This window comes from Schistocerca cancellata, chromosome 11 (genome assembly GCF_023864275.1).
Source record: "Schistocerca cancellata isolate TAMUIC-IGC-003103 chromosome 11, iqSchCanc2.1, whole genome shotgun sequence".
Classification (NCBI taxonomy): domain Eukaryota; kingdom Metazoa; phylum Arthropoda; class Insecta; order Orthoptera; family Acrididae; genus Schistocerca; species Schistocerca cancellata.
The window spans coordinates 148,219,571-148,245,398 of record NC_064636.1 but is presented as its reverse complement, the minus strand read 5'-3'; the positions used below and the strand labels follow the sequence as shown (position 1 = coordinate 148,245,398).

General features: G+C 40.6%; 1 protein-coding gene across 2 annotated transcripts in view; it reads left to right on the top strand.

The window, feature by feature from the left end:
• LOC126108803 (uncharacterized) overlaps positions 1-25,828 on the top strand; it is a 244,045-nt gene that overhangs the window by 132,621 nt on the left and 85,596 nt on the right. For both annotated transcript variants that reach the window (XM_049914167.1, XM_049914168.1), the window contains exon 8: positions 17,455-17,541. In XM_049914167.1, coding sequence (XP_049770124.1) covers positions 17,455-17,541 — 87 coding nt within the window. The remainder of the gene's footprint in view (positions 1-17,454; positions 17,542-25,828) is intronic.

Below are 25,828 nucleotides of genomic sequence, written 5' to 3'. Positions count from 1 at the left end.
GGGAGGATATTCTGTACATTTGTTGGGTAGCAGAATGTCACTGTGGGAGGATTGGGAAGAATAGTGGGTACAACATTTCTCATTTCAGGGCATGACAAGAGGCAGTTGAAACCTCTGGTGGAGAATGTAATTCAGTTGCTCCAGTCCCACGTAGTACTGAGTCACAAGGGGAACACTCGTCTGCAGCTGGACGGTGCAGCTTTGGGAGGTGTTGGATAACTGGAAAGATAAGATCCAGGAGATATGTTTTTGTACAAGATCAGGAGGATTATTATGATCTGTAAAGGCCCCATGAGGCCCTTGGTATATTTCGAGAGGGACTGTTTGTCATTATAGATGCAGTGGCCATGGGTGGCTAGGCTATATGGAAGGGACTTCTTGGTATGGAATTGGTGGCAGCTGTCAAATTGGTGGTTGGCAAGTTCGATGTGGACAGAGGTACTGGTATAGCTATCTTTGAGGTGGACATCAACATAGAGGAAGGTGGTTTTATGGGTTGAGAACGACCAGGTAAATCAAGTGGGGGAGAAGGTGTTAAGGTTCTGAAGGAATGTGGGTGGTGTGTCCTCACCCTCGATCCAGATCACAAAGATGTCATCAGTGAATCTGAATGAGATGAGGGGTTTGGGAGTCTGGATGCTTAGGAAGGATTCCTCTAGATGGCCTGTGAATAGGTTGGCATAGCTTGGTGCCTTGCGGGTGCCAATATGGCCCAGATTTGTTTGTAGGTAATGCTTTCAAAGGAGAAGTAATTGTGGGTGAGGATGTAGTCATTCATGGCAACTAGGAAGAAGGTAGTGGGTTTGGAATCCATCAGGCATTGGAAAAGTTAGTGTTCAATAGCAGTAAGGGCATGGGCATTAATGTAAAGAGAGGTGGCATCAGTAGTGACTAGCAGGGCACCACGTGGTAAAGTGTCAGGAACTTTGGAGAGTCAGTGGAGGAAATGGTTGGTATCTTTTAATTAGGATGGTAGGTTGTGGGTAATAGGCTGAAAGCTAACTTTCCAACAGTCCTTTTGTTGCGCTTTTCTGTGACTTGGCATCTCAGCTGTATTGTGGGTGGCAACTATCTTATTAATTATATTGTTGCATTCCATCCTGGATTGCTTGATGGCGTTTCTTCCATCGTAACCCAGTGCTGTTTTCCTTTGTTACTGTTTTCTAATGTATTACTGTACTCAGTGTCCATCCTTCTTTCTTTGTGTGTGTGTGTGTGTGTGTGTGTGTGTTTTTATCTCTTTGCCTTACAAACTGCACTGCATGCTCTGCTTACGAGCCACACTGTATCAACCATCTCACACATGCACGGCAAATGGCTACAACACCGTGTTGATTGTTGGTGCAGCATCTTATGTCCCACATTACTCTCGCCAATATCATTAATCCTATACCTTCATATTGATCACTCTCCCTTCATCACCCTTGTGTATTTTTGCATCATATTACCCACACCTTACCTGTTCCACACAAGCTTGTATCTCATCCTACCAACCCCACCCCACTGCCCACTCCTTCCCCTCCCTATTCCAAATCACACCAAATAATTTCATAATCTGATCCCTTCTGCCTTCCCCCCTTTTACACTTATCCAGCAACAGACCTTTAACCCACATTACATACATTTTTATTTTCATTTGATCTCATTGTGACTAAGCACCGATTTCAGTTGTTTTTTTTCTTTCACTATCGGCCTACTCTCTCAATTTCATATTGTTTCCTCTTATTTCATCCAGTTCTTCCTTTTTGTAGTTTTTCCCACATGTTTGAGTGTATTTTTGCAAATTTTTTTAGAGGTAATTCTATGTTATTATGTGTTTTTCCCAGCACCATGGATCCTTGCTCCTTCCATTTGCCTCAATATAGAAAAATTTCCTTATCCCTAGCCAGAACCCAGCCTCACATACTGTTCCTGCATTGTTACTTGGTTCATGGAATCCCCCCAAATGTCCTTACCATCAAATTACCCATCTCCATCTGTCACTATTCCTTCCACATTGACCCTCATCTATTCAGATTCTGTGAATCCTTAGCCCTAACCAACACAATCCTGCAGAATCATATCAATCAGGCCCAAACCTCCTTGCAGTATCTTCTCTCCAGTCATAAAATTCTCCTGCTATGTGATCCCAAATTTCTGGATCCCATAACACGTTGAAACCCTTGCCCTCCAAGAACTAGTGCAACATGCACAATACCACCTCAAAAACTCTCCGGCCTGCTCAATTCCTTCTCCTGCCATGGACTACCACTGTCTACCACCTCTACAACCACCTCCAAACCTTCCCCACACTCCCTCATAGCTGAAAATCCGTTTAGCAGACCTATTACGTTTACCTCATCCTCCAAAACTCCCTCCCACCACCACACAGAATCCAGAACTTAAATAGACCTGAAACACTGTCATGAACCTTTCCTCCAAAAGCCTAGACCCGCAGAAGTATCAGTCCTTTCGAAAGGCCTCACTTTTTGTCCCATCCCCAAATTCAGTCGTGCGAGACCTTCTCTTCTTCTCCCAGTGCCTACAGTGGAAACACTTTTTCGCCAACAGCTGTACCAATCACATACAACCAAAGACCGATGGTGAACCCTGCTGGACTCAGTTCACACCTCGATCCAACTGTGATCCACCCCCACTTCCCCCAAATTGCCCCATTAACTTTCCAGAATTTCTCAACCTCAAACCTTGCTTCACCATCATTCCACAAATCCCTCAAGATGCAAACTAACCTTACAGCTGCAGAAAGATCTGCAAACCAACACCTAAACACATCCTGCCCATATAATCCTATCTGCTGACAAAGGCTCCACCACTGTTGTTTTGAACAACAGGGGTTACTTGGCAGATGTACTCTGCCAGCTGTCAGATTCATCCACTGACATACCCTGACGCAGTGACCCCATTCCAAAAATCCAGTCACTCCTCAAATCCTAAGGCCCATTGGAGAACCTCTCCCCAGAGTCCATCTCTCTCCTCACCCCTACCATTTCCGACACTCCTACCTTCTATATACTTTCTGAAGTCCGTAAACTCAACCACCCAGGATGCCTCATTGTGGCCAGTTACTGTGACCCCACTGAGAGAAAATCTGCTCTTGTAGACCAACACCTTAGGGCTATTACCCCCAACATAGCGTCCTACATAAAAGATACCAACTGTTTCCTCCACTGACTGACCACAGTTACTGTCCCTGTACCACCTCCTTCCTAGTGCCATGATGAAGTACATCCTCACCCACAATTACTTCTCCTTTGAAGGCATTATCTATAAACAAATCCAGGCTAGGCTATCGTCACCTGCATGGCACCATCCTGTGCCAACCTATACATGGGCCATCTAGAGGAATCGTGCCTGAGCACCCAGAATTCCAAACCCCTCACCTGGTTCAGATTAATAGATGACACCTTCCTGATCTGCATCAAGGCAATACCTCCAGTTCAACAGCTCCACCCATTCCATAGCAAGACGTCCCATACAGCCTATCCACCCATAGTTATAGCGTCTGCAGTGATGAGTTGTCACTCTTGAAATATCGAAATATGCCGAGGGTCTTACTGAAGCCTTCAGAGACCATAATTATCCTCCAAATATTGTACAAAAGCACATCTCCTGTGTTGTAAGTTTCCAGTCTCCCACCACCTCTCAGAGTCCCACCATCTGGCCACAGAGGAGCTTTTCCGTCATAACTCAGTACCACCCAGAACTGGAGCAACTGAATTAATCACCAGGATTTCGACTACCTCTACTTGTGCTCTGAAATGTGAAATGTCCTTCCCACCCCTGCCGCAGTGGTATTCTGCTGCCCATTGAACCTACACAATATCTTAGTCCATTGCTATACAACACCTGCTCCCAACCTCTTGCCTTGTTGCTTATGTCGCTGTAATAGACTATTGCTCATGTCCCTGTAATAGAATATGTCCTCCCACCACCAGCACCACCTATTCCAGTCCAGTCACAAACAGCACCTATGCCATCAACAGCAGGGCTACCTGTGAAATCTGTCATGTGATCTGCTTCAAGCTAAGCTGCAACCACTGCGATGCATTCTACATGGGCATGACAACCAACAAGCTGCCTGTCCGCATGAATGGCCACTGACGAACTGTGGGTTTCCAAAGCGTATGCGTGACACTTGCATGTTGTTCAGACACACCGGTAACAAATCTAGGAGTCCACCTCTGAATTGCTTGAACGTCTTTGTGTAGTCCAACCTGGTGGGGATCCCAAACACTTGAGCAGTACTCATAGGTTGCACTAGTGTCCTACGTGGTCTTTTTTACAATTGAACCACACTTTCCTAAAATTTCCTCAATAAACCGCAGTCAACCATTTGCCTTCCCTACTAAAATCCTCACATGCTTGTCCATTTCACATTGCCTTACAATGTTATGCCCAGATGTTTAAAATATGTGACCGTGTCAAGCAGGATACTACTAATGCTGTATCCAAATATTACAGCTTTAGTTTTTTCTACTCATCTGCATTAACTTATATTTTTTACATTTAGAGGTAGAAATTTTTGTGTCATCTTGTATCATCCTACAGTCACTCATCTTTGACATCTTCCTGTATACTGTAGCATCATCAGCAAAGAACTGTAATTGCTGCTCACCCTCTTCACCAGATCTTTTATGTATATAGAAAATACACTCCTGGAAATGGAAAAAAGAACACATTGACACCGGTGTGTCAGACCCACAATACTTGCTCCGGACACTGCGAGAGGGCTGTACAAGCAATGATCACACACACGGCACAGCGGACACACCAGGAACCGTGGTGTTGGCCGTCGAATGGCGCTAGCTGCGCAGCATTTGTGCACCGCCACCGTCAGTGTCAGCCAGTTTGCCATGGCATACGGAGCTCCATCGCAGTCTTTAACACTGGTAGCATGCCACGACAGCGTGGACGTGAACCGTATGTGCAGTTGACAGACTTTGAGCGAGGGCGTATAGTGGGCATGCGGGAGGCCGGGTGGACGTACCGCCGAATTGCTCAACACGTGGGGCGTGAGGTCTCCACAGTACATCGATGTTGTCGCCAGTGGTCGGCGGAAGGTGCACGTGCCCGTCGACCTGGGACCACACCGCAGCGACGCACGGATGCACGCCAAGACCGTAGGATCCTACGCAGTGCCGTAGGGGACCGCACCGCCACTTCCCAGCAAATTAGGGACACTGTTGCTGCTGGGGTATCGGCGAGGACCATTCGCAACCGTCTCCATGAAGCTGGGCTACGGTCCCGCACACCGTTAGGCCGTCTTCCGCTCACGCCCCAACATCGTGCAGCCCGCCTCCAGTGGTGTCGCGACAGGCGTGAATGGAGGGACGAATGGAGACGTGTCGTCTTCAGCGATGAGAGTCGCTTCTGCCTTGGTGCCAATGATGGTCATATGCGTGTTTGGCGCCGTGCAGGTGAGCGCCACAATCAGGACTGCATACGACCGAGGCACACAGGGCCAACACCCGGCATCATGGTGTGGGGAGCGATCTCCTACACTGGCCGTACACCACTGGTGATCGTCGAGGGGACACTGAATAGTGCACGGTACATCCAAACCGTCATCGAACCCATCATTCTACCATTCCTAGACCGGCAAGGGAACTTGCTGTTCCAACAGGACAATGCACGTCCGCATGTATCCCGTGCCACCCAACGTGCTCTAGAAGGTGTAAGTCAACTACCCTGGCCAGCAAGATCTCCGGATCTGTCCCCCATTGAGCATGTTTGGGACTGGATGAAGCGTCGTCTCACGCGGTCTGCACGTCCAGCACGAACGCTGGTCCAACTGAGGCGCCAGGTGGAAATGGCATGGCAAGCCGTTCCACAGGACTACATCCAGCATCTCTACGATCGTCTCCATGGGAGAATAGCAGCCTGCATTGCTGCGAAAGGTGGATATACACTGTACTAGTGCCGACATTGTGCATGCTCTGTTGCCTGTGTCTATGTGCCTGTGGTTCTGTCAGTGTGATCATGTGATGTATCTGACCCCAGGAATGTGTCAATAAAGTTTCCCCTTCCTGGGACAATGAATTCACGGTGTTCTTATTTCAATTTCCAGGAGTGTAATACCTGTCCTATCACACATCCCTTGGGCACTGCTGATGCAACTTTGTCTCTGATGGACATTCGCCATCAAAGACAACATACTGGGTTCTATTACTTAAGAAGTCGTTGACTGGGAATAATTTCCACAAAGGCTGCACATTGTTCTCTAGGTTTCAGAATGGATTTTTATATTCTGGGGCAAAACCTATAACATAAATGAAATTAAGGAATTCTACATGGATTACACTGTCATATGGATGGTATGTACAAAGCGTAAGCTGTTTCTCTAGCAGCAGGAGAAGCGTGAAGCTGAGAGAGAAATAGTTTTGATGTCATATTCTTGCTGGTGCTTTTCTACTGGTGTCCAGTTTTATAATGTCAGACATTAAATCAGATGTAATTCATTTTTGAGTAGATATCTTTAATGTGCTTGCATTATAATACAATATTTATATGCCCCTCGTAACATTAGATCCCAGTCACTTGTTCCAAATGCCTCTCTTCTGTGCAGTTGTCAGATATTCTGTCTTTTATTGTAGAAAAAAATTTTGTATATAGGAATTTGAGAAAAAGTTCATTCAGTGTTTCACAAATTAGATTCAATCAAACATGAAGGAGAGCTTTCAAGGATATGGAATGAGTTAAGTTACGCTTTAGGAGAAAGAACCAACTACTTCAGCCTACTTATGTAAAATATACTGACAACTAATTTTGACTAGTACTAATGTATTCACACTGATAATTATGGTAATTATTTCTAGATTACTCTTTATATGTGTATTAGGAGAAATGCAGCTGCTTTGAAAACAGCCTGCTGTTATTATCTAATACTTCAAAGCATTCTAACTTTACATTGACAACTATATACTGGAAAAATCAGGATCCATTTCCTACCCTATTAGGCTTAGCAGAATTTACATTTTTCAGGATTTACTTTGCTGAGTCCAGGTATTTTGATAAATTGTATGAGGAGTGGCTAATAAAATATTCTTTTGCTTTGCTTCTAAATATGTGGGGATTTTCAATTTCCTTCCTGTTATAGTCTTTTACTTCAGAATATAAAACTCCATTCTGAACCTTAGAGAAGGACGCACAGTCTCTATGGAAATTACTCCTAATTTTAGTATTGTGGTTATGAATTGCTGAGTTCATCCTAAACTCTCGTGTTATTTATCATAAATAACAGTAGGGAGTAGATGAAAGAGTCCATAGGTTTTTGAAGAGGCTTATGGAAGAAGTTCGGTTATCAACTTCACACAGTGGTCTTGTCTTCTTGCACACATCTGTAGAATATGTACTTTTTTTACCTTAGCTGCTTTGCTGCAAGGATTAGGCTGTAGGACAAAATTGAGTGAAACTATACAAACTATGCTACCGATCTTGTCTGCTAGTCAACACAGTGAGAGAATTTTTCGAGTCAAAGCAGATAGAACTGAGCTTTTTGCTTAACTTAACTACATGCTGCTGCCATCTCAGTTTGTTATACATCTTTTTGCCCAGGAACTTCAGACATGGAGCTTCATGCAGTGTATATTCATTGATCTCTACTTCTGGTACTGCAAGTTATTTTTATTTGTTTTGAATTTGTAGTATGAGTTTTTGCTGGACTACAGTTCAAGCCATCAGCTGTGAACCACGTGCAGCCAACATGAAATCTTTCTTCAGTCATTGTGAGAATTTGGTTCATAAGGTCAGCCATTTATTGTGCAGCAGGTATGGGTATGAAGATAGTTTCTTAGTACTGTATGAAACCAGTGTCTGCTGCAATTCTTTTGATGGTTTTCCTCAAATATTGCAGAATAAGTTCAGAGGCTATGACAACATTTTCGAAACTAACTGAAGTTGGCCTCTTGCCAATGTTCCCTATTAGATCATCAGAAGCACTTACCTGTCTGTTCAAATTTCCCAAAGAATCAAAAATTTTTTCTTGTGGAACATTATATTGTGTTTGAAAACTGTTGTTCAGTGGAATCCATTATATCAACCTGTCCCTTGGTGAACTAGCCTCTTTCCACATTTCAGTGGTGAAACTGATTGTTCCGTGCTTCAGACTGCTGTTTATGGGCACTCTTTATTGTACCTACAGTGATACTGTTTGCAGCTTTTGTAACTGCTACTTTGAAATTTCCATTTACAACTCTTACAGATTTCGCTGTAGACATATTATTTGTTTAGTCTTCTGTTGATCTTTGTTTTCATGCTTTTTTTCAAACAGAGGTCCTTTGTTGGACATCCTGTACTTGTCTGTGTATCAGAAAATCTGTTCAGACTATTTTGACTGTCCTGGAGGCTCACAACTATTTGACGAGTTCGTTCTTGTCTACCATGTGGCTCCAGCTTTTGTAACATCTCTTTCCATTCTGCATTTATATCCTCCTACTGTTCTCTTTCCCCTCCCTTGGGGAACATGTCTAGGATATTTTCAGAAATATGTGTTGCAGTTTTGATATCCCAATGTTGGAACAGTTCCTCATTAGTTGTTCTTTCTTTTTTTCATTCTCTAACTCCTCCCCTTTGGCTTTTGAGGTTTCTCCTTCATTCTTCTTTCTTCGTGTATGCTCCTGAAGGCTGGTCCACATGTGTGACACATAACAGGTGACTGGGTAATGCATAATTGCCAGCCCCGGATCAACAGGTAGGTATCTCACATACTCCTGGTACAGTCTAGGCCCAGGGAGGGGTGATTGCCTGAACTGTTATCTTCCCAATTACCAGTTGGCCCTTCTGTCATGAGGCCCTGTCTGAGGGGGGCCAACAGTTGGAAGGAGCACACCATTGGAGACACTGGCAATCATGAGGGATATTTTTCCCAATGAGCCAATCACTATCTGAGTCTAGGCCTATTAAACATTAACAGAATGAGGCTAAAGATTCAAAGACTCTGCCAGCTGTACCTTGGTTCCTTGTGGTATCATGTTCCGAAGATGGTCAGTCCTTTGCTATTGTTAATCCATTTATTATTCAGAAAGGCATTGATCCAATTGAAGGCCCTGTGAAATCCTGCACTCACTTATACAATGGGGCTTTGCTTCTGGAGACCAATTATGATTTTCGGGCCTAACAACTGCTTACAGCTTCACTCCTCCACTACTATCTTGTTCATGTTGAGGCCCATCTAACACAGAATTCATTGCATGGTGTTGTTTACACTCGTCTGCTTGATAGTCTGACTGAGGGGGAAATGCAGCATTATGTCTCTGACCAGGATGTCCCTGCTGTCCATTGGGTAACGGAAAAGGTTGATGCAAACTTAGTGCCTATATGCACTCTTATCCTCACATTAGTTCAAGTAGTGCTTCCATCAAAGATTAAGGTTGGCTATGAAGTCATCATGGTCTGACTGTACATTCCAGACCTGATATGTTGCTAGCAGCCCAGTGACTCTTTGGACCAAGGTCCATTCCTCGATTTCTGCACTGACCATAGCAAATGGTGTCATTGTGGCCCGTATTGCTATCTCGAACACCTTAGGCCATTCTTTTGCAGAAATTTTGAGTTCCATCCACTATCATCCCACCTTCCTCCATCGGAAACAAGTGGAGGCGGCTCAGGTGATACCTTTTTCCTCTCAGAATTGCGAATGCTACATTGCCACCTTTACTATAACGAAACTAGACAATGCTCTTACTTCATCCTGATCTGACCCAGGGCCAGACGATGTTCTAATTCATATGTTGCAGTACCTTTATCTTGCAGGCAAGCACTTTATTCGTCATATGTTTACATTTGGGCAGATGGCATTTTTCCCAGATGCTGGTGTGAAGCCATTGTCATACCCATACTTAAGCCTAGTAAGTACAAACACCTTCCTTCCAGCTACTGTCCCATTTCTCTCACCAGCTGTGATTGCAAGGTGATGGAACATATAATTCATGACCAGATGGTGTGTTGCCTCAGGTCTTGCAATCTACTAACCACTGAACACTGTGGATTTTGAATGTGCTGTTCTGCAGTTGATCAACTTGTCCCTTTGTCAACCCATATTGTGAACAGTTTTCTGCAGAAATACCAGGCTGTGGCCATGTTTTTTGATTTGGAGAAAGCCTATACACCTGGTGGAGGACTGGTATCCTCTCTCCTCTCCGATCTACACACATGGGGTTTCAGAGGCTTCCTGCCCCATTTCCTTCAGGAATTTTTAAAAGATCAAGTATTCAAGATATGTGTATGTTCGACCTTGTTAAAAATCTTTCTCCAGGAGAACAGGATGCCTCAAGAATCCGTCCTGAGCATTGTCTTATAGCCATTAACCCTATTGTGGCCTGCCTCCCACTGGGCATCTCCGGCCCCCTTTTCGTTGATGACTTTGCAATCTATTGCAGTTCTCCACAGGCTTAGCTCCTTGAGTGACGTCTTCAACGATGTCTCAATCATCTTTACTCATGGACCAGCTACAAGGCTTTTGCTGTTCCACTGACAAAACTGCTTGTATGAACTTTTGGTGGCACAATGGGTTCCTTCCACAGTCTTTACATCTTGGACCTGTTGCTCTGCAATTCACCGAGACTACAAAATTTCTGGGGCTCATGCTGGAGTCCTTCCATATGTCTCACGTGGCTGCATGCTGTACTCGGTCTCTCAATGTCCTGTGCGTCTTTAGCAGTACTTCGTGGGGAGCATATTGGACCACCCTCCTCCATGTGCACCAATCCCTTGTCCATTCAAAACTAGACTGTGGGTGTTACATTTATTCATCTCCATGTTTGTTCATCTTATGCCATCTTGCCCTCTTTCTCAATGCCTCCATTGACTGCCAGTGTGTAGTGCTCCCGTCTTCTTGGTTACCTCCCAGAGTTTGCTTTTGTCTACTGCTCTGGCAGCTTAACTTCATGCAACCTGCCATGTTCCCAAATGGTGTGAGCTCTTCACTGCCTTGGCTTTGTGTGGTGGGCCCATGTTAATCTTCGACTTCATTCACTTCCAAAGGAAACTACTGTGGATTCCGTCTTTTGCTGTAAGTTTCTCAACCTTTGCATGCAACTTAGCGATAACATCTTTATGTACACTGATAGCTTTAAGACCAATCATTGTATCGGGTGTGCCTTCATCATTGGCACCAACCATTTTCTTCAGTATTAGATTCCAGAACACTGCTCAGTATTTACAGCAGGGCTCTTTGCCCTCTATCCGGACACACTCTATCCAGCCACCCAGTACATCTGGCAACACAGGGTTTTTAATTGTGACATATGCTCTGGTTCTCTCAGTTCCCTTCAGTGCCTCTGTGTTGTGTACACAGTTCATCTCTCAGGGCAACAGATCCAAGAAATCTTCCACTTTCTTGCTGTTGAGGAGCCACTGTCTGGGTCCTTGGTCACGCAGGTCCGATGGGAAATGAGGCTGCTGGTCCTGCTGCCAAGGCTGCAGTCCTCCTACCTCAGCAGCCCTCCTAGCTCTTCCACTCCTTTGGATTTCCATGTTGCCATCTGTCAGCAGGTGGCGTTACTTTGGCATCACCAATGGTCTCCTATTCACAAGAATGAGCTACAGGGAACTAAACCTCTCCCAATGGCTTGGGTGACCTCTCAGATTCTTGCCATGAGATCATTTTAGCTAGATTGTGTGTTGGGCACTGTCATTTTGCTTCGCCATTTGTTAAGTGGTGATGCCCTTCCATTTTGTGCTGGTGCTGCACAATTTCCTGAGCAGATGCCCTATTTTCAACCACCTATGTTCGGTGTATGTTAAAGAAAAAAGCTGTCGTAGCTGTTGTGAATTATACTAAATGTTTTACTAAATGATGCGTGGGCTGTTGACCACTTTTTACTTTTTATCTGTCGTACGATTATGGTGAAGGATTTTTAATCTTTGGTTTGGGACCTCTGCTGTCTCTAAGCATATTTTGTGAACCTTTTTCCAAGAGGAAGTCCTTGTTTTCAGCTCTTATTTCTTCTGCCAATTAGGCTTAATGTGTAGTCACTTTTAACTTCATTTCTTATTAATGTTCTAAGGTTATGACATGTGCTTATGATTTTGCACACACCCCTCCCCAAAAAAACGGCCATTTGGAATGGGTGGAGCAATTTCAACCAAATCTGGTATGCTTTTGAGTAACTATTGGACATGACTGTGAAGTGGTAACAACCAAATCATAATGGGAATTGCTGTTGTCAAATCTAAAGTTTTCCGGGTTTCTAGGTTGGTTGGTGATGGTCCTGATGGCACTTGAACCCTGGGAGGAGGGCGGAAGTGAGAAGGCGTGGCCATTCATTCATTCATTGTGTTGTGTAGGTACTACCAAGAAGGATAACCTTCAGGGATTAGAAAGCAGTCAAAGTATACACTAGCAAAAGAGAAGCAAATTATAGAAACCCAATCAGTATTCGTTTATCCATGCAAACTTCTTCATCTCTGCATAACCATTGAAGTGAAGTGCACATCCACTCAAACCTGGTTACAGTACTCATTCTATCATGTTTCCTCACTCCCACCCTTTTTCCAACCCACCCACTTCCCACCATTATGAAACTGACATTTCCTTGAGATCTTGAGATTTTTCTATCCAACTGATGTTTTCATTTTGAGCCACACATTTCTTTTTTTGTCAGTTTGGTTCAGTAAATGTGTGACTCAGTAGCTTAGTGGGAATGTGCTCAGCTGAAAATCCAAATATCTTGTGTTTGATTCCCAGTTAATCCTAACATTTTTATACATAACTTATCACTTCTTTCTGTTCTGGCAATATTTCTTGATGTTACTCTGTGGTTCAGAATTCACCTTAAACTGTACATCCCTATATAACTGGCTGGGCAATTGAGTTAAGAGGTTTGATGAAGGCAAAGGCATACCATGTCCAACATGATTGTGCCTAGTAAGGCAGTGCAGTATATAAAGCAGCCTTGGGATTGGTTACAGCTTTGCTTATTACCTCCTCATTAGTTATTTGATCTGCTTATATAATTTTCAACATTTGTTATTTGTAGCATTTCAAAAGCATCTATTTCTTGCTCTTCTTGACTGAACTGCTCGTATTTCACTTCTGCACAAGGTTATCTGCCTACAAATATGTTTAGGAAAAACTTTTGGACACTTACATTTATATTTGTTGTTAACAAATTTCCCATTTTCAGATAAGCTTTTCTTCCTGTAGTTGGTCTGGATTTTATCCTCACTTCTTGATGCATTATCAGTTATTTTGCTGCGCATATAGCAAAACTCATCTGCTACTTTTAGTGTCTCTTTTCCTAATTAATATCCTCAGTAGCACATGGTTTTATTGGACTGCACTTCATTACTTGTTTTACTTTTGTTGGTGTTCACTTAAAACCTCTTTTCAAGATGCTACACATTCTGTTCAACTGCTACTCCAAGTCCCTTGCAGTCTTTGCAAAAGTCACAGTGTTGCCAGTGATCCTCAAAATTTTTATTTCTTTCCCCTGAACTTTAATTCCCTTTCCAAATTGTCAGATTTCTTCTTTGTTTCATTTACAGCTTAATGTACAAGTTGAATAACATAGGAAATAGGCTACAACCTTTATCTCACTTCTTTATCAAATACTACTTTTCTTTCATGTACTTTGGCTCTTATGATTTCAGTCTAGTTTCTGTACGACTTGTGGATAACCTCTTGCTCTCTGTATTTTGTGTTTGGTATTTACAGTATTTGAAAAGGGTGTACATTGTCAAAAGCTTTCTTATAATCAATAAATATTGTAAATGTAGGATTGATTTTCTTCAGTTTATTTTCTAAGATCAGTTATAGGGTCAGTATAACCTCGTATTTTCCCGCATTACAATGGTATCAATCGTTCTGAGTGAATGGTGCGTACTCCAGGAACCTTGTTTCAATTTAGTACTGTGTCAAATCCTTCTCACAGTGTCATATTTCACCTCTCATCATCATCTAGTTCAATTTCATCTGTAAATAATGAGTCCTGTTTACAGTACTCATTTGTACTTGTCTTTATAAATGACTCGGACACTTGGCAAGCAGCTAAGAGTGCATTTCAGTCTCAAGTTCTCGGTAATCATAAAAATTTGTGGTAGGGTAGTATTTTGTCATACATTTTTAATTTTCTTTTGAACAGGTTGGGGTTCCAAGTTTCGTGCTCTACATTAGTCAGTAGCTTGTTGTGTATGCTTGCACCAAACCCCACTCTGTACCATAGAAAGTCTGCTTGAAAATTATTTTAGTGTCTTGTAATTGTGTAGGTCACAGCTCAACTGAGACAGATTTTTATTGTCAGCAGCTGTATATTGGCAAATGAATGTTGAAGACCCTTAAAAAAGCTTCTGCAAGATGTGCAGTTATCTACCTTACACAATATTCTTACTGCTCGCTTCTGCAAAACAATACTTCGCTGCACCATAAGATAATTGCATAGTGGAACATGGTGTGAACATCCACAGGAATCAATATTGGGTCCACTCTTGTTCTTGTCATGTGTAAATGATTTGCTGCCATTATCCAGGAAGTGCTAATAGTACTTACTGCTGTCAGTTCAGGTATTGTAATTAAGAGTTCTCGGTTGTTTATATTCATGAGACTCTCATTTGTAAGTCATGAACCACAGAACTAGTTAAACATGCAATCTCAACAATTTTTGCGTTATGGACAATGTCAAGTTTGGAAATCAGTCTGTCTGAAAGTTGATTTACTCTTCGTAGTGAATTCGCTAGTGTCCTATAAGATCACATTCCTGGGAAACTTGTCATTGGGGGGGGGGGGGGGGGGGGGGGAAACTGTTTGTTGCACATAAGTGTGTTATGAGTATAAATTAGTTAGTTTCATGTTGCATGTATCATATTACATGATCAGTTGTAATGATTGGAATGAGTCATATTACATCCAAATTACAAATTAATTTGTAAATACGGCTACTTGCTGAATATTTATATTTTTTCATTAAATATACATATGTGAGTAAATAATTGATGCCCACCACCTGCAATTGTACATAATAGAACTCCTTCTGTGGAATAGAATGAGTTATCAAGGAGAAATCTTATCACTTTGTTTCCAAATATTACTTTGCCCCCTGTCAGATATTTTATACCACTGAGTAAGTTACCAAAACTTTTAGTTGCAGCATTGTGCACCCCCATTTGTGCTAAAGTCAAGCTTAATGTAGAGTAATGAGTGTGTGCTGTCAACTCTAGAACCTCATGTGGGCAGCTCTTTAAACTAATGGGTATACTGGCAACAGTCTTGCAGTACATTTCCCCTTTTGGAGTTTGCTGTCAACACAGTTTTAAAACAATAGTAACATTCATAAATATAATATTTGAAGGATAAATGATTATAGTATCTGAAAATATTTTCCTAGTTTTAATAGAAAACATTCCAGTAAGAACTGAATTATTCAGAAATGTGAAAGATGCACCCCCATAATAATAATAATAATAATAATAATAATAATAATAATAATAGAACACAGAAATGTCCTTTTTGCAAAAAATGTGCTTGGGTTTGATAAATTTTCACACATTTATGGTGCCTTCAGTTACATGAAAGGTTCTGAATAAAACCATAGCTAATTAAAGTCAGTTTTGATAGAAAGGACTTAAGGGACTTGAATTAATTAACCATGAATTTTAAGCTGTTTTACAGATTTAAATACATATAGTAAGAATTTAGATTGTTTATTGCGCCATCTTGTGTAACTAAATAACTACAGTTATTACTGTGAAGGATACAGTTTAACAGTATAGAGGACTTGGTTCAGTCTCCCTCTGCAACTTGTATCAAAGTGAGTTACATGACATTTATAATCATTGTTGGTCTTATGTCACAAATCTTTTTCTTATTAATGGTATTCTTCCAGGTGTTCAGCCAATTTTTTCAGTCCACCTGTTGATGACTATCCTAGTCATCATCTTTAGGTGGTGCAAGTTATGTCATTATGTGTACTCGCTGCCCAGACTCCAACCAGACTGTGATTGATTGTCGGCTTCTTGCTGCAGTTTATAGCCAATTGTATTCTCGACTCCGTGCATTACTACACCCTTCGATGCTCATTCTCTTTCAAGGCCACACTGATATGCCATTAAATGAGCATTATCTCAGTGTTTTACAGCTCTCTTGGATTTCATGGTTGGCAAGATGTTCATAAATTGAGTGCCGGATGCCAAGCTCTATTTATTAGGTATTCTGACATCTGGTATCTGTGTTTACACTGTCCCAGAAATGTGGTATTTTCACCAAAAGATGCTGAGCTGAAGTAAGTTACCATTCACCATACAGTTGAGGTCCATCAATGAGCTGGCACTTCTTGCTAAATTTGCAGAGGTCCCTAGAGGTAACAAGTGCACACAAACCTGCAGTGTCTTGGTGCAACCCTGCTGAAGTGAGTGGCTCATATTGTTTCTGTTGTACTTGCTGTTTCAATAGAGGCTGAAGGAGTGAGTTCAGCCTGTACCAGGGGAAGCTGGAGTTTTGAAAGCCTCACTTGGTGGCCAGCAAAATGTACATGGCATGGATTCTCAGCAGTTTCTTAAAGTGCAAACAGTGGAGTACAATATCACCTTAAGGCAAAGAATTTAGTAGGTGCTAACTAAAAGTCCTTCCTCAGACGCTGCTGAATGGGAGTAAATAGTCTAATAAAAATACCAGTTTTTATTAAAAAGTTCTGATTGCATGAAACTAAATTAAAATTTGGTACAAGTATGTAAAATGCTTTTTAAAAAAAAAAAAAGAAAAGTGTATGTTTATCAATAATATTGTCCAGCCTGTAAAAATAAAGAAAGTGTTGTATTTTCCATTGAATATTGTCACATTTCCAAGTGATACATACTTAAAAATAAAATGTTATTTTTATTAAAAATTATGAGCAGGTACTTCCAGTTAATATTTTCATTTGATAATTATTATAGAATTTATAAGTAAAAGTAATAATTATTATGCTAGTGAGAACTGTATCAATAACCTCACAGATATATGCTGTACATTCAGCGTCCAGCAATTCTTTTAAAATGCTGCAAAAGATACTTGACAAAGCTTGGGAATGTTTGAATTTTAAAAGATGATCATCTAGAGTTTTCTTTTTCAGAATTACGGTGTACTGATTTAGGAAACTGATGTCTGGGCACTGCCCTTTTGTTAATCACAATTATTCCATCATCAAATGAAACTATTCGTGTAACTGGACCAGTGGGAATACTGTGTACAAATAATGACAAAATAATAGTGTTAAGTATCTGAAGCTGGGTCTTCAAGGCTCTAAAATTCATCTTGCTTTTTAATGAAAGCCACAGTTGTGACTGATGACAGATTTTTTCCCCTTGTATATCTTTGAAAAGTTCAATGCCATATATTACAAATTTTTGGCTTTTGTGGCAATGCTGTATTTTCTGTCTGCAACCTTTGAATGCCATCAAAGTATATCTCCTTTTTAGTTGGTTACAATGAAGTATGGTACCAGCAGCTAATTATTTTTTTTTTTTTTTTGTTTCTGTTGTCAGAATTTCATGGATGCACTGCTAGATGCCATACTGGAAGCAGAGAGCGAGTGCTGCCCACCGCCTCTGCTGGTGCACAAGAAGGATCTGGTGAGTGAACTGGCAATGCAGTCACCCTCCCCATTTCTCTTCAGAGCGCATTTGAATGGAGGTAGCACTTAATTTCTTCTCAGTTTGCTGGTGTTCATACAATGCTATTAAGTTGAAGATAATAGGGAGAGTTAGATTACCTGGTGTTATTTTAAAAATTGGCATTGTAATTCTGTCAGAGACAGCAAAGAACTTGTAAGAGCAGTTGATCGGAATGGACAGTGTCTTGAAAGGAGGATATAAGATGAACACCAACAAAAGCAAAATGAGGATAATGGAATGTAGTCGAATTAAGTCGGGTGATGTTGAGGGTATTACATTAGGAAATGAGACACTTAAAGTAGTAAAGGAGTTTTGCTATTTGGGGAGCAAAATAACTGATGATGGTCGAAGTAGAGAGGATATAAAATGTAGACTGGCAATGGCAAGGAAAGCGTTTCTGAAGAAGAGAAATTTGTTAACATCAAGTATAGATTTAAGTGTCAGGAAGGCATTTCTGACAGTATTTGTGTGGAGTGTAGCCATGTATGGAAGTGAAATATGGACAAGAATGCTGAAGATTAAATGGGTAGATTACATACTAATGAGGAGGTATTGAATAGAATTGGGGAGAAAAGGAGTTTGTGGCACAACTTGACTAGAAGAAGGGATCAGTTGGTAGGACATGTTCTGAGGCATCAAGGGATCACCAATTTAGTATTGGAGGGCAGCGTGGAGGGTAAAATTTTTAGAGGGAGACCAAGAGATGAAAACATTAAGCAGATTCAGAAGGATGTAGGTTGCAATAGGTACTGGGAGATGAAGAAGCTTGCACAGGATAGAGTAGCATGGAGAGCTGCATCAAACCTGTCTCAGGACTGAGGACCACAACAACAACATTTTAAAAATAAGATATTGAGCCTCAGTGTTTACTGTCAGGTCTTTTCTGGCCATTCTCTTCTGTGTTCTCTAGTCACTGACCATTTTCCATTACCTATGTTGGGGATCAGCAGTAGCAACCACCAACCAATGCAATTCATTTAATAGCTACACTGCAGGTAAGAATTACGTTCCTGTGCACTTACTATGAGGGCTAGTCATACAGTTTTAACTACCACCTACAAATATCGAGTTATGTGTATCTCAGCAGAGTGAACCATAGACCCAGAAGTAGCAGGAATCAGCTTTGTCACATGGCAAGGTAGAATCATGTTACAGTTCAAGTAATGTGTATTGCTGCCAGATGGATGAAACTTTCTTATCAAAATTAAAATTATTTTTGATGAGAAGGAGAAAGCAGTGACAAGGCTGATGTAAAAGTTGATGGAATGTGTAAAGCAAATGATAAATGAGCAAGTTGTTTGTGTGCAAATTATGGCAGAAGGGATGCATTGTCCTGATGAGTAGTGGTTTAATTTTGTTAATAAAGTTTCACCTGTCTGGCACTAACACACACTACTTTAACTATAACACAATTGTACCTTGCCACATGACAAAGCTGATTCCTGCTACTTCTGGGTCTGTGGTTCACTCTGCTGAGATACGCATAACTTGAAATTTATAGGTGTACCTCAAAGGAGAAGCAGCTAAGTGCACACAATATATATGCCTTGACAATCTAACAATGAGGATGACTGTGTTATTTGACACATATTCTTCAATATTATGAATGATACAAGGAAATATCAGCTTTGCTAGTATTCACAGATTATGTCATACAGAACTTGACTTTACAGCCAGCAAACAAACCCTGGCAAAGGTGACAGGAACATATTCTGAGTTTGAATACAACAAATTACCTTGAGACTCAAAAGCTTCTTGTGAAAAACTCAGTTTGCCCTTTTGTGACACAATGTCATGCAAACCACAGATGAAGGGTTCCACTTTATTGGGAGAATTTTAGGAAAGTGTAGTTCACCTGTGTGAGACCTATTCTTGGGTACTTCATGAGTGTCTGGGATCTGCACCACAGTGGATTAAAGGATAACATCAAAGCAATTCAGAGATGGGCTGCTAGATTTTTTACTGGCTGGTTCACTCAACACACATTACAGAGATGCTTCATGAACTCAAATGGTAGTCTTAGGAGGGAAGATGATCTTTTTGTGACACACTATTGAGAAAATTTAGAGAACCTGTATTTGAAGCTGACTGCATAACAACTCTAGTATCCCCAATGTACATATCCCATAAATACCACAGAGATAAGAGAAATTAGTGCTTGCACTTAGGCATATAAATTATCATTTTCCCCTCACTCTCTTTATGAGTGGAATGGGGAAGGAAAAGACTAGTAGTGGTACAATGTACCTTTCAACATGCACCATATGGTGGGTTGCGTAGTATGTATGTAGATGTAGATAGAAGAATAGATTGAATGCTGATTTGTTTTAAAGTGCCAGCTATCTCACCTTAGAACTGTTTATCTTGGTGGCCTTCAATTAAGACATGTCAACAAGATAAAAGCTGTTAAAATAATCACAACTTAAGGAAATAACATGATGACATAGCATGTAAGTTCACAAGATAGTATGCTGAGGTTCATGGATTCAATCCTGCTGCAGAAGGAAATTTTATTCTTCTCTCATGTTCTGTATATTGTCATTACTTTCACTTTTCATGACAGCTGATAACACCTTCAATGCACTGGTTACAAAATAGATAAAGTAAAGTTACTTTTATATTGAATACACAGCAGTCACAAAACATTTACTTATTGTATTATGATCAGTAAGATTCATTGGCCTCCCACTGTGAATGTTGTATTAATGGCAGTTTGTCACAGAGGCATTTAGCATTCAATAAATTTACTCTTATACTCAGTTGTACATACCAGCACCCTTTTTTTGCCAACAAAAAATATTAGTGTAAGGCTAGCATCAACCTTTTATTACCCAATGATCCTTAGTTGATCGTTCTACCCTCTTTACTGTCTCCTCATTGTTAATGTAGTTAATGTTGTAATGCTTGATAGGGATATTGATCTTTTACAGTTACTGAGGATGAAACTCCTGCATGAAGTTCCACCAGTCAGAATGACCTGACTGTGAAATGGCTACCTTCCCACCTCTCCCAAAACTCCCATTTCTTGAGTGTAAACACAATGGTACCTTGTCAGATGATGAGTCTAGTTTGCCGGTTAATGGAGGTGAGAAGGAGCTGGGCACTTGCACTTCTCTATCTGCAATCACCCATTACACAGTTAAGTATTTTGGACAGAAAACCACATGCGACGTAAGTTGCAACTATAGACATGATACCTGAGGGTAGTCTGTTACAGACAAGTGAGTACTGAATATGGCAGCACTTCAGCAGTTGACTGACATTGAATGTTGCAGGACATTCATTGCAAGAAGCAACAAAAGAAACTTGAAATTTGAAGAGCATGTTGATATTATACTGTAGTTATTGTTTAATAAGGGACTTTTTCTCTGAAACTCCTGCCCTGAGGAGGTCAAATAGGGGATCAAAGGTTATTTGAAATTAAGTAGCTGTTAACGAAATTTTGAAGCTAAAATTACGAAAATTGATATTTGGTTTCCTGGTCAGCATCTATGCAAATTCAACTCTAAGGAGATGAAGTAGTGGGTGAAAGTTATTTATAAATAAATTGTTGTTAAAGAACTGTTGAAGCTTTTTTAAAGTTACATCTATGAAAAATGGTACTTGATTTCATATTTAAATATAAAAGAAGTGTTGCATTGTTTTTTGGAAATTCAACCTGAAAAGAAGGTGAAATAGGGGATGAAAACTTCTTATGAGAATATTTAATAATACTGAAACATTTTGAAAGCTAACTCTATGAAAATTGGTATCTGACTTCTTGGTTAGAAATAAAGAAATATGTGTTAGGGGATGAATGTTTATGCGGAAATATCATCAAAAGAAGTCAAAAGGAAGGATGAACAAAAATCTCACCTCTTGTTCAGAAGTACATTCAGAGAAACCCATGCTTATATGCCCTTAATTAGCATGAAAGTGTAGAAGATGTTGCAATTTGTTGACCAAATCAAAGTAAGGTATTCAGCAGTCACTATGACAAGTTGGATTAGTGAGAATCTATTAGAAAAAGAAACAGATCTTTAATACATTAATTTTTCAGTAGGATTAATATGTTTATAAAGTTATTTTTGTTGTAATTACTGCACAAACTAATCATTACTCATGACGAAATAGATACCATGTTTAAATATGATTCCATGTACAGGAATATCTATTTGAGGTGATCAGGTACACTGTTTCCAGACGGCTGATTTGTACATGAAGAATGTGTATAAGAATATATAAACTCAGTTAAAAAAAGAAAAAAAATGCAAATCTTCTATGAGGAATTGCTTTAGTAAATGTTGATACCGTACCTGTAGCTTAGTATGCGTAGACTAGATATACTCTTTGCACAGCACATAGGTTTACACATGAACAATGGGTGTAACAACATACAAAGTCAGACCATGAAGTCTCCTGAACGAGGTTACACAGTGGTTAGCACACTGGACTCACATTCGGGAGTACGACAGTTCAAACCTGCATCCAGCCATCCTGATTTGGGTTTTCCATGATTTCCCTAAATAACTTCAGGAGAATACCAGGATGGTTTCTTTGAAAGGGAATGGCCAACTTCCTTTCCCATGCTTCCCTAATCTGATGGGACCGATGAACGCACTGTTTGGTCCCTTCCCCCAAATCAACTAACCATACAGTCAATTTGAATGATGCGGCATATTCTAAGCTAATAATTTCATAAAATTTTTACTGAAAGATTGTTGTTATTGTAAACTAGGGAAACCTGATATGAAATCTGATATGCATTGTCAGTGCACATTTTTTCTTAGTGTTCAGTGCAAAAAAATTGTCTACTAGGGAAACCTGATATGAAATCTGATATGCATTGTCAGTGCACATTTTTTCTTAGTGTTCAGTGCAAAAAAATTGTCTTCCCGGTGTTGTGTTTGTGTTAATGGCCATACAGTACATATAAAAAGGTGCAATCCATTGTTATGGTGATGTATCATGTAGTAATTTGTTTTTGGCTGCAGCAGAAATGCAGAGCAGTGGCAGGATGATCCAAATGATTTTCTTGTCCTGCCTAGTGGCATGCTATGTCAAAGGCATGGGAATTTAAATATGTACCAGGGCTGCACACATGTATCTGCAAACAAACAAAAGCTAATTATGTAACTCTATTTTTTTAGGTGAAGATTAAAAGTTTATTGCTACCCCTTGTATATTTTACATTTAGATCTATGTTGTGTAGTAGCTATTAAGGCAGTTTTGAAGCTAGAACTATGAAACTTGGTATTTGGTTTCCTGCTCAGCATCTATACAAATTCAACTCTAAGGAGGTGAAGTGGTGGGCGAAAGTTTTTTAAATAAATTATTGTTAAAGAGCTCATAATGCTTTTTTAAAGCTCAATAAAAATTGGTACTTGACTTCTCATTTAAAAATAAAAAAAAGTGTTTCAGTATTTTTGGAAATTCAACCCCAAAGAGCTGCACGCATGTATCTCCAAACAAGGTTTTTTTGAGGTGATGATTAAAAGTTTATGGCTACCCCTTATATATCTTTACATTTAGATCTATGATGTGTAATTGGAGTCACCTGGTAAAAGCTCTTTTCACCCCGCGGGGTAGAATCACACAACCACAAAACTTTGTCTGTATTGCATCCCATACACTTTCGCCATATGTAATACATGCAACCCAGGTACTGTAACATAAGAGGTGCATCCAGAATGTAAGTTTCCCAATGTTGTATCCTTTAAAGTACATGTATTTAGGTGGGAAAATTGCACATGTGCGATAGATTTATGACAATCAGTTGCCAGACGGACAGGTCCCACCTGATGCCAGTACCATGGCACGAGTGCCCGAAATGGCATCTCTTATTCGTTCTATCGCCATCTGTGGGGTTCAGTCAGTGATAAAGTTCCTTAATACACAAAACATAGTGCACATCGAAATTCATCATCAGCTCTGTCAGGTGTATGACCAAACCGATGGTGTATCACTGGCGTAGGCTTTTTTTCGAAGGTCATCAAAGTGTCCATGATGAAGAGCTCAGTGGGCGACCATCCCTTGTCGGTGTTCACCTGGTTGAGCTGGTGCAGCAGCACATCCTGGAGAACTATTGCTTGACTATTACAGAGCTCAGCAGCCATTTTCCTCAGATATCATGATCTTCAATGCATCAAATTGTCACAAAGCACCTGCTGTTCAAAAAATTGTGTTCCAGGTGGGTGCTAAAAAGCATGACACTTGAGTACAAAATGTAACGCTTCGGAGTAGCACTGACATTTCTGCAGTGGTACTATGACGACGGCAATGAGTTCCCCAACAAGACATCATGGGCAATGCCATGTGAATTTCTCACTTGACCGTGGAAACCAAGCAGCAGTCAATGCATTGGTGTTACAGTGAATCTCTGGTCAAAACAACTCAGACTGACTGTGTTGGTGCAGAAAGTGATGTGCATGGTGTTCTGACAGGAAGGACATTCTGCTCATTGACTTCCTGTCCAGAGGTGAAACAGTGAATGTTGATCATTACTGTGTAACAGTGTGGAAACTGCAACGTGCCATTCAGAACAAGAGGTGTGGAATGCTTACTGCAGGTGTTGTGCTGCTCCATGACAATGCTCATCCCGCATATGGCTTGGTGCACAGCAACTGTTTTGCAGAAGTTCAGCTGGGAGCTGTTTGATCATCCAGCATACAGTCCTGACCTTACTCCCAGCGATTTGAATCTATTCTCACACCTCAGGAAATTCCCATCTTGCAGTCAGCGTTTTGACTACAATGAAGAGATGAAGACTATTGGGACATGCTGGGACCATTCTAGCCTTTGAAAATGGCAAAAGATGAAATGCATAAGGCATAATAAATGAATAAATACTGTGGTCAAGACATATAAAAGTGTCTTGAGCACAATCAATGGCTGCACCATGTCATAGTGCAGTATCCAATTTATTGCATCAGAAGATCAAAAGGAATTGCAAGATTATTTAGATGAGATACATGCATGTTGGAAAAAAGTGGTAATGGTCCCTAAACAATGAAAACATATTTGATCCTCCATAAAAATACTAAAATATTCAGTTAAATTTCGGTTACACAATAAATAACACAAATTTCAAAGTTGTACATTCAACAAAATTCACAGGGCCTACAGTTACAAAAATCTTGAATTCTATAGAAAATTTTGTGGGGAAGGTGAAGTGAAGACTGTGTTTTATTGGCAGAGTACTTATTGTTAGAAGGTTCAGCAAATCTACTGAAGAGACCGGCTACGTTACAGTTGTCCATCTTCTTCTGGAGTACTGCTGCAAGGTCTAGGATCCTACCAGGTATGGTTGACAGGGCCTCAAAATTGGTCAGGAAAGTTCAGACCATTTGTGTTATTGCAAAATAGGAGAGAGTGTGTCATGGATGTGATAAAGTAGTTGGGGTGAGTGCATAAACAAATTCTCTTGAACACTTCCAAAGTAAAATTATGTAAGCATTGACATGCAGCTTTTCTACAGATTGATTACTGAAATGTTAGACCAGATGGGGCAAAACCCCAACTGCCAGGAGGGAAATGTCCATTTAGCTGGCAGAGAAAGCTTACAAGATGTGAGAAAGCTTTTGGGATTATATCAGAGACAGCAAAAAGGTGTGTGCTGTTGAATGGCAGCATAGATTGACCATTTTTCATCATTGGGCAAACAATGACAGGTACCATTTATTTGTAAATACTTGAGCAATTGTTTATCTCTCAGTATCTTCTCCTTCAGTCAAATGTGATCTTCCAGCATGATGGTGCATCACTGTGCACTGAGTTTACAAGTTCCTGACTTCTTAGATGAAATACTTCCACCAAGTGGATACTACAATGTCCACAATAACACCTCTGTTTTTCATCCTTTCAGGTTATGTGAAACACACAGTGTATGCCTCACATGTACATGACTTTGGTTATCTCTGCAGAAGAATTATGGATGCAGTGGCCTCTATGCATAATTCTTCTGTGGAGAGAACCAAAGTCATGTACATGTTAGGCAAGCAATTGCCTCTATTAACCATGGACCTTGCCATTGGTGGGGAGGCTTGCGTGCCTCAGCGATACATGTAGCCATACGGTAGGTGTAACCGCAACAAAGGGGTATCTTTTGAGAGGCCAGACAAATGTGTGGTTCCTGAAGAGGGGCAGCAACATTTTCAGTAGTTGCAGGGTAACAATCTGGGTGACTGACTGATCTGGCCTTGTAACATTAACCAAAACGGCCTTGCTGTGCTGGTACTGCAGATATCTGAAAGCAAGGGTAAAACTA